The sequence below is a fragment of the Macadamia integrifolia genome, chromosome 13 (genome assembly GCF_013358625.1).
Source record: "Macadamia integrifolia cultivar HAES 741 chromosome 13, SCU_Mint_v3, whole genome shotgun sequence".
NCBI classification, from domain to species: Eukaryota; Viridiplantae; Streptophyta; class Magnoliopsida; order Proteales; family Proteaceae; genus Macadamia; species Macadamia integrifolia.
In genome coordinates, this window is record NC_056569.1 from 5,845,024 (window position 1) to 5,858,121 (window position 13,098).

General features: G+C 38.3%; 3 protein-coding genes across 6 annotated transcripts; 2 read left to right on the forward strand and 1 right to left on the reverse strand.

Annotated features, from left to right (window-relative positions):
* Positions 1 to 1,607: 1,607 nt before the first annotated feature.
* On the reverse strand, positions 1,608 to 2,164 carry LOC122059857 (glycine-rich RNA-binding protein GRP1A-like). Its single transcript, XM_042622900.1, has 2 exons — positions 2,130 to 2,164; positions 1,608 to 1,926 (listed from the first exon to the last, which is right to left on the reverse strand). Exons 1-2 carry the CDS (start codon positions 2,162 to 2,164, stop codon positions 1,608 to 1,610), a joined length of 354 nt encoding a protein of 117 aa, XP_042478834.1.
* On the forward strand, positions 2,103 to 8,887 carry LOC122060106 (probable ribonuclease P/MRP protein subunit POP5). Of its 4 annotated transcripts, none has more exons than XM_042623278.1 (5): positions 2,130 to 2,342; positions 6,688 to 6,869; positions 7,004 to 7,141; positions 8,192 to 8,247; positions 8,414 to 8,549. In XM_042623278.1, exons 2-5 carry the CDS (start codon positions 6,692 to 6,694, stop codon positions 8,444 to 8,446), a joined length of 405 nt encoding a protein of 134 aa, XP_042479212.1. In that variant the 5' UTR covers positions 2,130 to 2,342; positions 6,688 to 6,691; the 3' UTR covers positions 8,447 to 8,549. The 4 variants fall into 4 exon arrangements, with proteins under 4 accessions (XP_042479209.1, XP_042479212.1, XP_042479211.1 ...); XM_042623277.1 differs by lacking the exon at positions 8,192 to 8,247 and adding an exon at positions 3,056 to 4,621 and having other exon boundaries at positions 2,136 to 2,342; positions 8,414 to 8,887; XM_042623276.1 differs by lacking the exon at positions 8,192 to 8,247 and having other exon boundaries at positions 2,139 to 2,342; positions 8,414 to 8,887.
* LOC122059858 (pentatricopeptide repeat-containing protein At3g22690-like) lies at positions 2,940 to 3,465 on the forward strand. The gene is made up of 2 exons (XM_042622901.1): positions 2,940 to 3,371; positions 3,454 to 3,465. Exons 1-2 carry the CDS (start codon positions 2,940 to 2,942, stop codon positions 3,463 to 3,465), a joined length of 444 nt encoding a protein of 147 aa, XP_042478835.1.
* Positions 8,888 to 13,098: the final 4,211 nt, after the last annotated feature.

A 13,098-nucleotide genomic window follows, 5' to 3' on the forward strand; every position in this document is an offset into this window, starting at 1 on the left:
GCTGGATGCCATGTTCCATTGCACAGTTTATTGGGTGATTGGAGTCCTGGCTGATGATTCTGAGACACTCAGCAGGTATATTTTGCTTGGTACTTTTGATTTTAATTTAGTCATCCATTCGTGTGCCACAGCAGTTCTTCATGAGTTTTGCTGCTTAAAATGATGCCCGTATTGGGAAGTGGCATTTCCTCTACCCCTGCGAAATCTCATTTCTCATTTTCTTTTAGTTACTTATCTGAACATGATTGATGGCTGTTCTTCAGGGATTTGTTGCTCTTATTCATCAATTCCTCATTCATGGCAGTTCTTTATGTGCTTTATTTTTTGAAATGTTTCATAGTGGAAAATGAATCTACATTGCTTTTAGTTAACTGTCCATGTACAATGCATGGCTGTTCTTCATGGGTTCTGCTGCTTAAAATGGTTTGCTATAGCTGGAAGCAACATGCTCTCTGTTCCTGTATGGACGATCTTGCCGTTTGCTATATCCATCTTGTATATGATGGAAGCAACATTTTAGTATTTTATGTTCTGCATGGTCTAAATACATTATATTTATTAGTTCTATTTGGTCACCCAATCTTCTTACATGCATTTTTTTTTTTTGGTTTTAAAGAGAAACAATGATTTAAAAAAAAAATGTGGTAGGGTGTAAAAAAAGAGTATGTTGCTTACTCGGAGAACCCTCTGCCTTGAAAGATTATAGATGATCGGTGTTCTAAATGAGGAAATTTGGCCAAAAATAATTGTGGACAGAAAATTTATTCTCACTAAAATTGTTAAAAATGCCCTTTAGGCTTCAAGTGGGTTTCACAACCAACATAAGGGACCTCAATCATAAGGATGCAAAAGCCAAATGAAAGCAGTTAATCGAAATTGAATCAAGCTGTTTATATCGAGATCGTAAACCCATTTAAATCAAATCGGATCATTTTCACTGTTAGTAAACCGATTAAGTAAAAAAATAGGTCGGGATAGGTTTGGGATCATGTATTGCTTCCAATGTACATAGGGTGTATAGAATCAATGAACGAATGTGATTTATTGATGCCAATCCCACGGATGGGATTACTCCCGACCATCAATACTATATGATTAGTTGAGGCACCAATTAGAAAAACTTTTGCCATATTGATATGGCTCTTCGATGTGGGACTAAAGAGTTTGTGTATCAACTTTCCTTCCGAGTTTTTATCAAGAAATTGCCCAACCTTTGGGGTTTAACGGATCCAAGTTGTTTCTTTGACCCAAACAAAATCTAAGGCTATGTTTGGTAAACAGGAAAAGAAAATAGCCTCTGCTGATAGACATCTCTTTCTCTTTTTTTTTTTTTTTTTCTCTCTCTCTCTCTAAGGTTTTTTTCTTGGAAAAATGCCATATATTTTTCTGTTGTTGGTAAGACGACTAAATACGATACCAGGGGACTCGAATCACAACTCTAGAGATAACAAACCATCGGTCGGAAAAGACGAATCTCACTTATAATAGTGGTTCGTCTTCATAACCACCATGGTCACCATCGGTCGGAAAACCTCTATTTATCAGTGAAGAGTAACCCACATCGGTCAAAAGGATGAAGAACACGAAACCATTCACGACATAAAACCCTAGTTCCTCCAGTTGCAATTGGAGGAACCGCCACCCCTCGAGTAATGAGATCCACCGTCTCCATAACCACCACGGTCACCACCGCGACTGTATCCACCACCACCACTGCCGTATCCGCCGCCACCACTACCGTATCCACCGCCACCACCACTGCGGTAACCACCTCCACCACTGCTTCCTCTGTTTTGCGCTTGATTGACGGAAATATTATGACCGTTGAGGCTTTGGCCATTCATCCCTTCAATAGCATCTCTCATCACCTGGTCATCACGGAAAGTCACAAAGCCAAAGCCTCTTCCACTCTCCCTCTCTCTCAACCTGAGGGGTAATTTAGGTATTATATATTTAGTAAAGGTATTTTGATATTTAAACTATAATATAATAACACAAAATATTCTTTAACAGTGACTTACGATACAGTAGGGGTCTGAGTCAAATTTGATAGAACAGAGGGATGTTCCTATAATAGTGATATTCTCTGGGGATTGGGGTTGTCATTTTTTTTTTTTTTTCTCGGCTACCAAACATGGCATTCTAATCCTGAGCTCCTTTTCATATCGCAATCAGTTGAAACCCAACGGCCCTGCCAGAAACCCTGACACCGTTGGCCTCGTCAAAAGCTCGCAAGTACTGTAAAGGCGGGAGGAAGATCGATCTCTCTCACGCCCCTTCTGCAGTTCTGTGAGTGTGTTCGAAAAGAAACTAAGTGGAGGCAAGTTGAAGGACTAACGGAGGTATTTTGATTATTTTCCTTCTATCCTTGCTATGTAATATATATATTTTTTCTCTGATGAGCTCTTGGTTTGGCGAGATTGGTTCATCATTTCATTATCCGCTGGTTTCTTTAATTGGGCTGTATTGTTTCTGAGGTGTCTGAATTGCTTATTAGACTCTTACGTTGTCTTCAAATATTATATACTTCTTGGCGCAGTAAGCCCACTTCGATTCTCTATTTTCCAGGTTTTGATGCTCCTTTAGGTTCCGATTATAGAGTGAAAAGCCCCAAAATCTGTGAGATGCTTGGTTTTCAGATTCGCCATAAGAACTTCAAACTAATGCAAAAAGTATTTTTTCACATCAAAACCTCCCCTTTGCTCTTTTCTGATCAGAACCCAAAATTCCATCACCCCACGTCTCTTTTAACTCTCATAGAAAACTGCAGAAGCCTTCGTGAACTGAAACAAATTCATGCAAAATCCATTCTATCTGGCCTCTCCTATGGCCAATTTATACTGACCAAGGTCGTAAAATCTTTCTTTGATAAAGACCTTTATTATGTCACCCAGATATTTTTCCAGACTGATGAACCCGGAACTTTTGTATACAATTCGATGATAAGGCACTATTCTTCGTCAGAAACTCCTGTTCTTGCTATTGCTATCTATAACAAGATGAGGGTTAGTGAAAATGTGCAAGTAGATAACTACACTTTTCCTTTCGTTTTCAGAGCTTGTGCTACTCTTTTAGCCAATGAGAAAGGTAGGGAGGTTCATGGAATGGTTATTAGAGTTCGGTATGACTGGGATAAGTTTGTTCGTAGTTCTTTGCTAAATTTCTATACTGTTTCTGGGGAAATTAACGATGCACGAAGAGTATTTGATGAATCTGAGATAAAAGATGTTGTTCTCTGGAATGCAATTATCATGGGTTATTCTCGAGCAGGGAGGGACTTGGATGCCTTTATGATTTTCAAGGACATGATTGGATTGAGAGATATTAGACCCAATGAAGGGACAATATTGGGGTTGATCCTGGCTTGTTTGGTCTCCAAAGAAATTAAATTGGGGAAAGAAATCCATGGTCATGTTGTAAAAGAGATGGGCTTTACCACATATGTAAAACTAGGGGCTGCCTTAATTGACTTCTACTCGAAATGTGGACAATTGGTTGATGCAAGGAAAAGTATTTGAAGGAATGCCAGAAAAGAATATTGTAGTGTGGAACTCAAAGATTAGTGGCTATTCACTAAAGGGATCTCCATGCCAGGCAATTGATATTTTTAGGGAGATGCTTTTATTGAATGTTGGAGTTGATAGGTTCACAATCTCTAGTGTTCTTTCTGCTTGTGCCCAGTTGGGTGCTTTAGAGCTAGGGAATTGGGTCCGACAATTTGCAGAGAACAACAAAATCTGGGATGTCTTTGTGGGCACTTCTTTGATTGATATGTATGCCAAATGTGGTTTCATTTCAATGGCAAGAGAAGTTTTTGATCAAATGCCCCAAAGGAGTGTTGCCACATGGAATGTCATGTTTTCTGGGTATGCATCCCATGGGCAAGCTCAAAATGCATTGGATCTCTTCTTTGAGATGGAGAAGTCTGGGGCTAGACCTGATTCTGTCACCTTTCTTGCTATCTTAAATGCATGTGCTCATGTCGGCTTGGTTGAGGATGGAAATAGGTTCTTTAAAGTAATGTTGGAACATTGGAAGATTGTTCCCAAGGTTGAGCATTATGGATGCATGGTGGATCTCCTTGGACGTGGAGGACTACTTAGGGAAGCCAAGGAGCTAATCATGACGATGCAAATTGAACCAAACATAATTGTTTGGGGAGCTCTGCTCAGTGCCTGCAGCATTCATGGTAATGTTGAGATAGGTGAGTGGGCAGCTAACCATGTCCTCAACTTGGATCCTACAGATGGTGGCTCCTATGTGCTTCTATCAAATGTTTATGCAGCAGCTCAGAGATTTGATGGGGTTAAGTCAGTGAGGAAGTTGATGGCTGAGAGGGAAGTTTGGAAGCCACCTGGATGTAGCATGATTGAGGTTGGGGGAATAGTTCATGAGTTTGTTGTTGCAAACAGAACACATCCAAGGTCAGAAGAGATATACTCAGTGTTGAGTGAGTTAAGCAGGAGGTTGAAGATGGCTGGTTATGTGCCCACATATGCTGTCAATGAAGAATGTTAGTTGACTAGTTTTCAGAAATCAAACTGCAGCTTACATTATTCTGATCCTGAAGGAGAATTTCTAGAGCATGTTTCTGGAGAACTAGGAGACTATACTTACAGAGGTTTGTAATAGCTACTCTTATTTATTAACATATTGAATTTCTTATCTTAAACCATGTGGTTTTTGTAGAAGTGGCAGGGAAGTGCATTGGAGTGCCAATATATTATTAAATGATATTTACAGTCTATGCCTACTTTATGTACCGCTGTTTTATCTCAGATATGGAAGATTATATGGATTGGTTGGCAATATTTTTCATTTTCTTTTTTAGTTTGTTTCATGTATTACTTGCATATTTTGTTTAACAACATTAATTTATTAGGTTGTTGGATTGAGCTCGTTTGACTATTGTTTGAACTGCTTTGCTTATTCATTTCCCAGTCCTAAACTTGCTGGCAGGGATAAAAAAAGAATGGGCAATGGGTCCAAATGTAATAAATGGAAAAATTTCTTAAGTAGAGTTTGCACATTGAATTTAAATTAAGAAAAATTGATGTGGTTCAGTTACATGGCATCTCATGAAACTGAAATTTAAATTAAGGTGTAGGGGACCTTAGTACACCTTTCTGGCACAGCACACAGGATTAATTTCTCTTGTATCTGCACTGTGTGATGGGTTAAGGAACAATTCTGATTCAGAAAATCAGTCATGCATTGATGGCTGAACCCAAACAATTAAACCAACAGTTTATTAAAAATTTTGGACAGAATTGATTCAAGTAATTGTGCAGATAGAGAAATCGGGGGAAAAAAAATCTGAATTCAATAATTTAGTCCTTCAAATCAGACCTAGTGAATGGTGCTGATTTCTAGGTTTGTGTAGGACACTGAAAACAGCTGCAAAATTGAGTTCAGATTAGCATAGATTAATTCAGATCTGATGTAAAAATAAATGGCAGTAACAGAAGAATAATGACAATAACTAGAAAGCAGGAAGAAAGCAGTCCAGTAGCAAAGATGAACAACCAACCTGGCTGTGTTTTTGGGAATACCACAGAATAGCCAATAAGCTTATAGTTTTGCCAGTTCATACCTTAGTAGGGAGGGGGAGAGAGGGAAGGAGAGAGGGAGGGAGAGTGGGAAGGGGGAGACATGAAATGCATGGTTGTTGCATAACTTTAATCCAGAGCAACATAGTTTCGATTTCAGTTCATTAGATCTCCTTAAGTTCAATCTTCCCATGGATTTGGGGGTTGTGTGGAAAGATGAGAGAAGAAGGAGATATGTTTGTGTTTATTTCTGATTGGTATGGAGGTTTGTGTCAGAGAAGCGTTAATTTATATCACTTAGGAATTCCCCTCTTTGCTGTGTTATCATTCTCGTGGACATTATTCTTTACATGAAAGAAAATGGATTTCCAATTCGGTCTTCTTAATCGGCACCTGTATCATTTGTGGTTCTCTGAAATGTGCCATGGAGCTATGTTGTCAAGGCGTCTCCTAGGCGACAAATTGCTTTCAGAAAGCCTAGGTGACCGGTCTCCTTTCTTTGTTTAGGGCACCTAGAACCAAATTAGGGGGGAATATAAGAAGAAGAAAGCGGCAGCACTGCTGCTGCCACCATCGCAGCCAGCACCATAGCAGTTTTGTAAGATGGAGGAGGAGGAGGAGGTGGTGGAGAAGGAGAGGAAGGTACCTACCTGTCTTTGCTTTCGGTGTTGTATCAATCTTTCTGCTCAGTTGGTCATTCGATGTCATGGAAGGGAAGGGGAAGAAGACGGTGCTGTCTCCTTGCTTCTGAGTTTGGCTTTAAAGTATTTCATTTTAGTAGTTTCTTCATAATTTTATACCTGTTATAATTTAGAGGATACTACTTTTTAATTTTACAGATGTCTTCCCCCTAAAGCATAGTATTTCACAAATTAAACCCGCTAAAACTTGACATGTTACACCCAAACCCCTCTTTAGGCAGCATTTTTTAGTCGCCTAGGTGCTGCATAGGTCCCCACCTAAGCGCCAAGGCATCTAGGTTTCGTGTGAATACTTGGGCTCGTCTTGCCACTGTGACAACTATGCCATGGAGTTTCTCTTCTTATGCCTTATTTGCTTCTACTGAAAGTTTATCAAATGATATTATTGTATATGAATAACCTTCATCTAAGAAAGTCATTTTCTATTTGAAATGAAGGGTCATGGTGGCATTCAAAAATAGGTACATGGTGATGGAAGTTTTGTTGGATCCAGCCAAGGACCTTTCAAAGGATGATCCTATTACTATCAGCCAAACAAACATTGTGAAAGCAATTAAAGACAGCATTCTTGTAAACTTCGGAGAGTGTGGGCTTGCTGCGTCGCTTGGATCATTGCAAGGTTAGTATGACATTCTCCTGAACTTGTCTTAGATTTAGTAGTTTGACGTTTTCTGTTGAATATAAGTTCTTATTTACCTTTCAAAAGGGTGATGTGATGTTCTCATTACTTTCAATCATGTGATTCCTGTGTAGTTAAATATGTGAACCCCATAACAAAGCTCTGCATCATCAGAACATCACGAGAAGAATACCAAAAGGTGTGGTCTGCGATGACCATGGTGCGGACAATTGGCAATTGCCCCGTTATATTCCACTTGTTGGACTTGAGTGGTGAGTGAAACTGTGGTCATAAAATTTAGGACTACATTTGTTTTTATCTATCTATTTATTTGTTTTATGATAACTTAATTTTGTGTAGAGACCAGAACTGACACCAATTTGTAAGTTGCTGATCTCTTGATAGCTTCAATGCCAGTGATATCATTCAATTAGAGTTTTCAGGAAGCATCCAAGACTCTCTCCAATTGTAGTGTATCTTGGAGTGTGGAATGTTTTTAACCAACCTTGTACCATGCTGGTAATGTGCCCATGAAGCTTAAAAGACAAACAAAATATTTTTCAAGGGTCTGGTTAAGAAAACCATCACTCTCAGAAAACAAAACTGAACTGACCTAAATAGTGATTTACAGTTTTCAAAACCTGGTGCTCTGTCGCAAAATTTTATATCTGGATAGTAGTTTTGAACATGAAAATGCCATATAAGTTTCAAAACAAACAGAGCACACCAGGTAGATAAAACCAAGACCCAGAAATAGGGGCGCTACTGGGCCCGGGGTACCTTAGTCTTTGTCGGCCCATCATTGGGCTGGGATGGCCTCAGCCCAAACCCAGTCCACCAGGGTTGGGTATTCTAGCTCTTAGAAAGGCTACCAGTGTTACCACCCTAAAACAAATAAATGATTTGTGTGCATGGGTGCTACTTTCTCTTATTTATTTTTTCTGAAAATGGTAGTATTCTTTCAGATCTCTATCCTCCTTGGGGTGGAGAGGTCTAGAGGAGAGTATTGTTCTTCCTATCGTCAGTTAAAATATTCCCATGTCTAAAGTGGAAAATTATATGGATTCAAAAGAGGGGGAGTCTCAATCAAAGTTGTGAGCAACTTGGTCAGCAAACCACGGAATTAAATAAATACAGGCCGGGCTTGGGCTTTGGTAAAAGGTAATGCTGGAACCTGTATACAATTTTAAAGCCTTAAAGTAAAATTGAGGCTCTTAATTGCCTTGACAGTCTATTGCTTACTTATTTTCTTACATGTCCTGGGTTCAGGTCTCTTACCCTTCAATTTTCTGTAACTCGCACCCCCTTATATGGTATCATAGTTGTCAAGGAGGCTAGGCGGTCGAGGGAGTCAAAATACCAAGGATACACCAACAAGGTGCCTAGGCAATGCCTTGACAACCATGATATATATATATATATATTTATTCTGCTGGTGGTGATCATATTGAATTGATTTCTGTTTCAGTAACATCCCTAGATTTGGTAGTGGTTGGTTTGGAAATAATTGAAAAAATTGTTCTTTGTTTTTTACTTCTTTTTAGGAAGTATCAGAGCATGCAAAAGTGCAGCCTTGAAGTTTGATGAAGCAAAATTTGAACAGTACAAGCTTGTAGCTGGAGATAGACTTACACCGGAGATTATTCAGCACATGCATAACTGTCTTGAAAAGATCAAATTATTGGAACACTGAGTCTAAACAAAATTTGGTGGTCTATTTCCATTGTGCATCAGGGGATGGATAGGAGGTTTGAAGAAGGATATAAATACACGCCCTGCTTTTCTGGTAGTCACACAGCTCAGCCCTTCTTGTAACTTTGCTGGCCCCGTCAAATTATACAATTTTGGTTCCATGCTTAAGCTTAAGCTTATGCTTAATCTATTTCTAACCAAGCTGGGTACAACCACTTTTGTATCCTCTCTTTTGAACTTTTGCCTCGTTTTATGCATTTTATATGTGAGGACAGATTTATAGTTTCGCTTCCAAGTTAACTTATATCATTGAAGGATTTTCTTCCTCTTGGTTGCTTCTTTGACTAAAGATGGCTATATCTTAGAATTGCAAGACCTCAAAGTCTGTTGAACAGCCAGCAACACAAAAAGGGACTAGATTTTGTTAGCTAGTTAACTTTCACTTTTGCAAATCCCCTATTTGAAGTCCTGTGGAGTGACACCAAGATGATTAAAGCAATTTCTCATATGGGTTGGCACTTAAAAGGTATTGGTGTTGTGGTTGTGATTGTTTGACCACTAGGCTCATTTTGTTAATGGAGAGCTTGCATGTAGGTATGTTCTTTGAGCCAGAGGTGTGTGCCAGGGGGGAAGGGCCGCCTTGCATTTGGCTATTCATCTCAACCTTGTAAATGTCTTGATAGAAGGCTGCTCCTCTTGTGTCATAAAGCTAGTCTGTGATCCATATAGATTAGAACACTAGAAAATTTTAAATATCATTCAGATCATCTTGCCTGACAATAATTGTGAGAATCTTCCGCTGAAAAATCTCATGTAATGCTGGAGAGCACAGACGATCAAGCTACGAAGAACCACGGAACCTTTGAAGACCTAATTGCCATTGCAAGAGCAGTCATATTAGTCTCAATCCAAAGCCTCTAGACAACTTTACTTTTGACTAGTTCCATGCCAAGAAGAAAAGCTTTAAACTCTGAGATGCTCTTAACTGTTTCCTTTCTTCTTTGGCTTTGCTCAGGTTTTGGGGGTTGGATGTATTCCCATGCATTGGGGTGGGTTTCTTTTTTGAGGGTTTCCTCATGGGTTTAGAGGTCATACTAGATTTTCCAAACCTCATCCCCGAAAGTTAAAATAATTTTTGGCTGCTCTTGGTCAATGAAATTTGAGGGGTGGAGGACTAAGTACTGAAGTTATGAGGTTTATAAGAAATGAATATTTATGTTGGGAAAAAGAAAGACTCTACATTGATATTATTGTTTTTATTTTCTCATTAAATACATAAAGAGTAGTGTTCCCCCTTGAAGTCAGTATTTCATAGGTAAGATCTTTATCTGATTTTGACTTTTGAGTAACTAAACTAGTTCTATGGTTTATTAAGTAATAATATTTTTATGAAACCATCATGCAACCCTACCACCATATGAAAACACCATGCAACCCTACCACTATGTTTAGCATTAATTGAGTGGAACCATTATTATACAATTATATTAAACTCCTTGTAATCAATATATCATAAATGATTATCCTAAAAAATAAAAATAATTACCTCTCATTTCTCTAAGATTTTGGGGAACCTATTATATTTTATTTTTTATTTTATATATTAATGTTTTACAGCTAAGTTTTCTTTTAATTTTAAAGAGGGATAAGTATGCTGCCAGGGTACGATAAGTTAGCGGACAGCACCAATAAGGGCACATGATGGAGTATCATTTAGGAATGATATGAGGTCATTTCAAAAAGGGGAAGAGATATAGACAGGGTGCTAGCATATGGTATACCGGCAGTATACCTAACCTTTTCTCATAAAATTATATATATATATATATATATATAGATAGATTACCTAGTCACATAGCCATTGTGCGAGTGCTTGGGCCATTGGACCAGAGTCACCAGACTGCATATAGAGGCATCCAACCAGAGGAGTAGGGATGTCTTTCACTACGTCCTGTGTCTGGGTGTAGAGAGCACAATCGGATAGTTTTCTTTACGCCACGCCACGCCACGCCACGCCACGCCACACATAATTGTAAAATTTTTCTTTTGTTTTCCTTCTATCTATATGTTCCTTGTGGACATGTTTACACTAGACACTATTCATTAGATCATTTAATCCAACCGTGTGAGCATCTTAATGTTTTCAAAAGGAGTGTGATGACTGAAAAAAAATGTGCTACCTGTATTTGGTGGACTATTGAATGTTGCCATTCTCATCATTATTAGGAGCTTTCTTTCTAAATTGTATTGCTTAATTGAGATGGAATCTTGTACTTCTTTTCTTGTCAAATTAGTTAAATCCTATATAATATCTCTTTCTTTAAAAAAAAAAAAAAATTTCTCACAAATGTTTTGTAAATATACTATATAAAATTAATTTTGGTCAAGGACTCTACATGCTGCTGGCATGTGATGACATCTCCCGTGGCAAGTCAATGGATGCAAGGGATGAGAGGTTCCATTATTTATTTATTTATTTATTTTGATAGGTAGGGAGGGAAGTAGGTAACAGCCAGGAGGCTCGACAGAGGCCCCATGATTCGTACATGGTTAGGGAGGAAAGAGAGTGTGGGAGCGATGTATAATTTTTTCGGATTTAATTTTATATATACTGAAAAGATCTAAGATGAAATGATATATTTTGATGGATAAATATTTAATTAGACTACTTGGACAATTAAAGTTGGACTAAGATAAAATCTGGGTGCATAGCTTTATCTGAAGAACGTAGTCACAATTGTTGAGGCCGAATTGAGGAGGTTTCTAGGACTACAGTATCACCCTTATCTATAGAATCCTTCCATAGAGCTTCCTTTATAGTTCTTGTGACATGGGCTCATGGATATCTAAGTTGATCCAAATAATAACCAACTCAAGTCTGAGTTCGAAAGGGATAGATTTTTCAATTAATTTATTTCAAAAAACACATATAACAAGAAGAGATAATAGTAGAGCACTAAAGCTTCATGGCACTTTCCTTGCTTTAAGAGAATCACTCTTCGTTTGATCAAGGGACAATTACCTCGTATATAGTGGTCATATGTTTGAAAATAAGCTCTCGAACTTGACATATATCCAAATCAGTTACATTTTCTAGATCCATTTTGGTGTTAATGTTCCTTCTCCTCACCCCACCCCCACCCCCCCATCCCCCAAATTATATATATATATCCAATGATTCAATAAAAAGAAAATTTTATTGTAATCACATTTGGTGAAGATAGAAGTTTTAATTTTTTTTCTTGATATGAAAATATTTTTTTTTAACGAAGGTAATTAGATTTTATCATTTCATGTGTGTACTCCAAAGGTACAAAATTAGTGAAAACTCTGAGAATAACATAACAATAAATTATTTTGAAAATCCTTTTTATTCTTAAATTAAAAAGCTGCAACCCCAATTATATCACCGCTCATCACATGGTTGACCCAAGGACCACCCATGGCATGCATCTTCCAAATTTCAATTCTTTTACTTGTCGTGTAGGAGACTCCAATGAAACCAACCCAATCTGGGTTGTAGCCCAACACCCTTGCAGCTCCTATAAATTGGTGTCTGTTTTCATCTCTTCCTCAGTACTGTCCCATTCTGTGTGCTGCTCTGTGCTACAGTGAAGCAAAGAGTCAAAACATACCCAGCAAAGGCTACCCAATAGAAACAGAATGGAAAAAGGCAAGTCTGATTTTGTAGCCAGCGACTTGGTTACCTCCAAACTGCTAACAGTGGATTTGTTTCTTAGGTTCTTAGTGTTTGCAGCATCACTTGTGGGTTTGTTGGTTATGGGGAATAGCAATCAGACTGCACTTACAGAGACAACAGAAATCGGATACTTCCCAGCCTTAATGTGAGTTGAACATTACCTTTAACTACATACCTTAGACTCTTGATTTTTATCATTTTATAAATGTTTTTTTTTTTTTCATTGCAATCTAATTCAGCAAAAAAACCAATGGGGTTGGTAGCCTAGTGGTGAAAATACCCTCAATCCATCACTGCTCGAGTCGGCTGGTTGTGGGTTCAAGTCTTGGCATGTCCACTATCGCCCATTGATCTTGCGGAAGCACTGCTTGCCGCATGGGGGCTTGTCTTGGGGGTAATGATCACTACCATGGAACACCCTTTTTTTTTACCAAAAAAAAAAAAATCTAATTCAACAAAAAGAATCTATTTTTCGGGACCTTCATTTTGATGGATGGTCAAATTTAATTAGACTAAAATTTAGCACATGAGTAGAAGGTTATTTAGAAAATGTATCCATAATGTTCTACAGTGTACCAATTAAGAACCCTAGGGATTGAAGATATTGATGCTAGTGGCGAAAGCCTTCACTTTACCCATTTAAGTGAACAAACATCCCCATTTCTATCTGTGAGAGGGCTCTCTAAGCAAGCCATGTAGAGAAGCACACTAATGAGTGTGATGGAAGGGTTTTATTGTACAATAAGGTAGCGATGGCATTTCATGTAAAGATAAGATGGAGAGGGAAGATGATAGCGTAGCATCCCCATGTGACATAGAAAACCTTGTTGTAAAAAA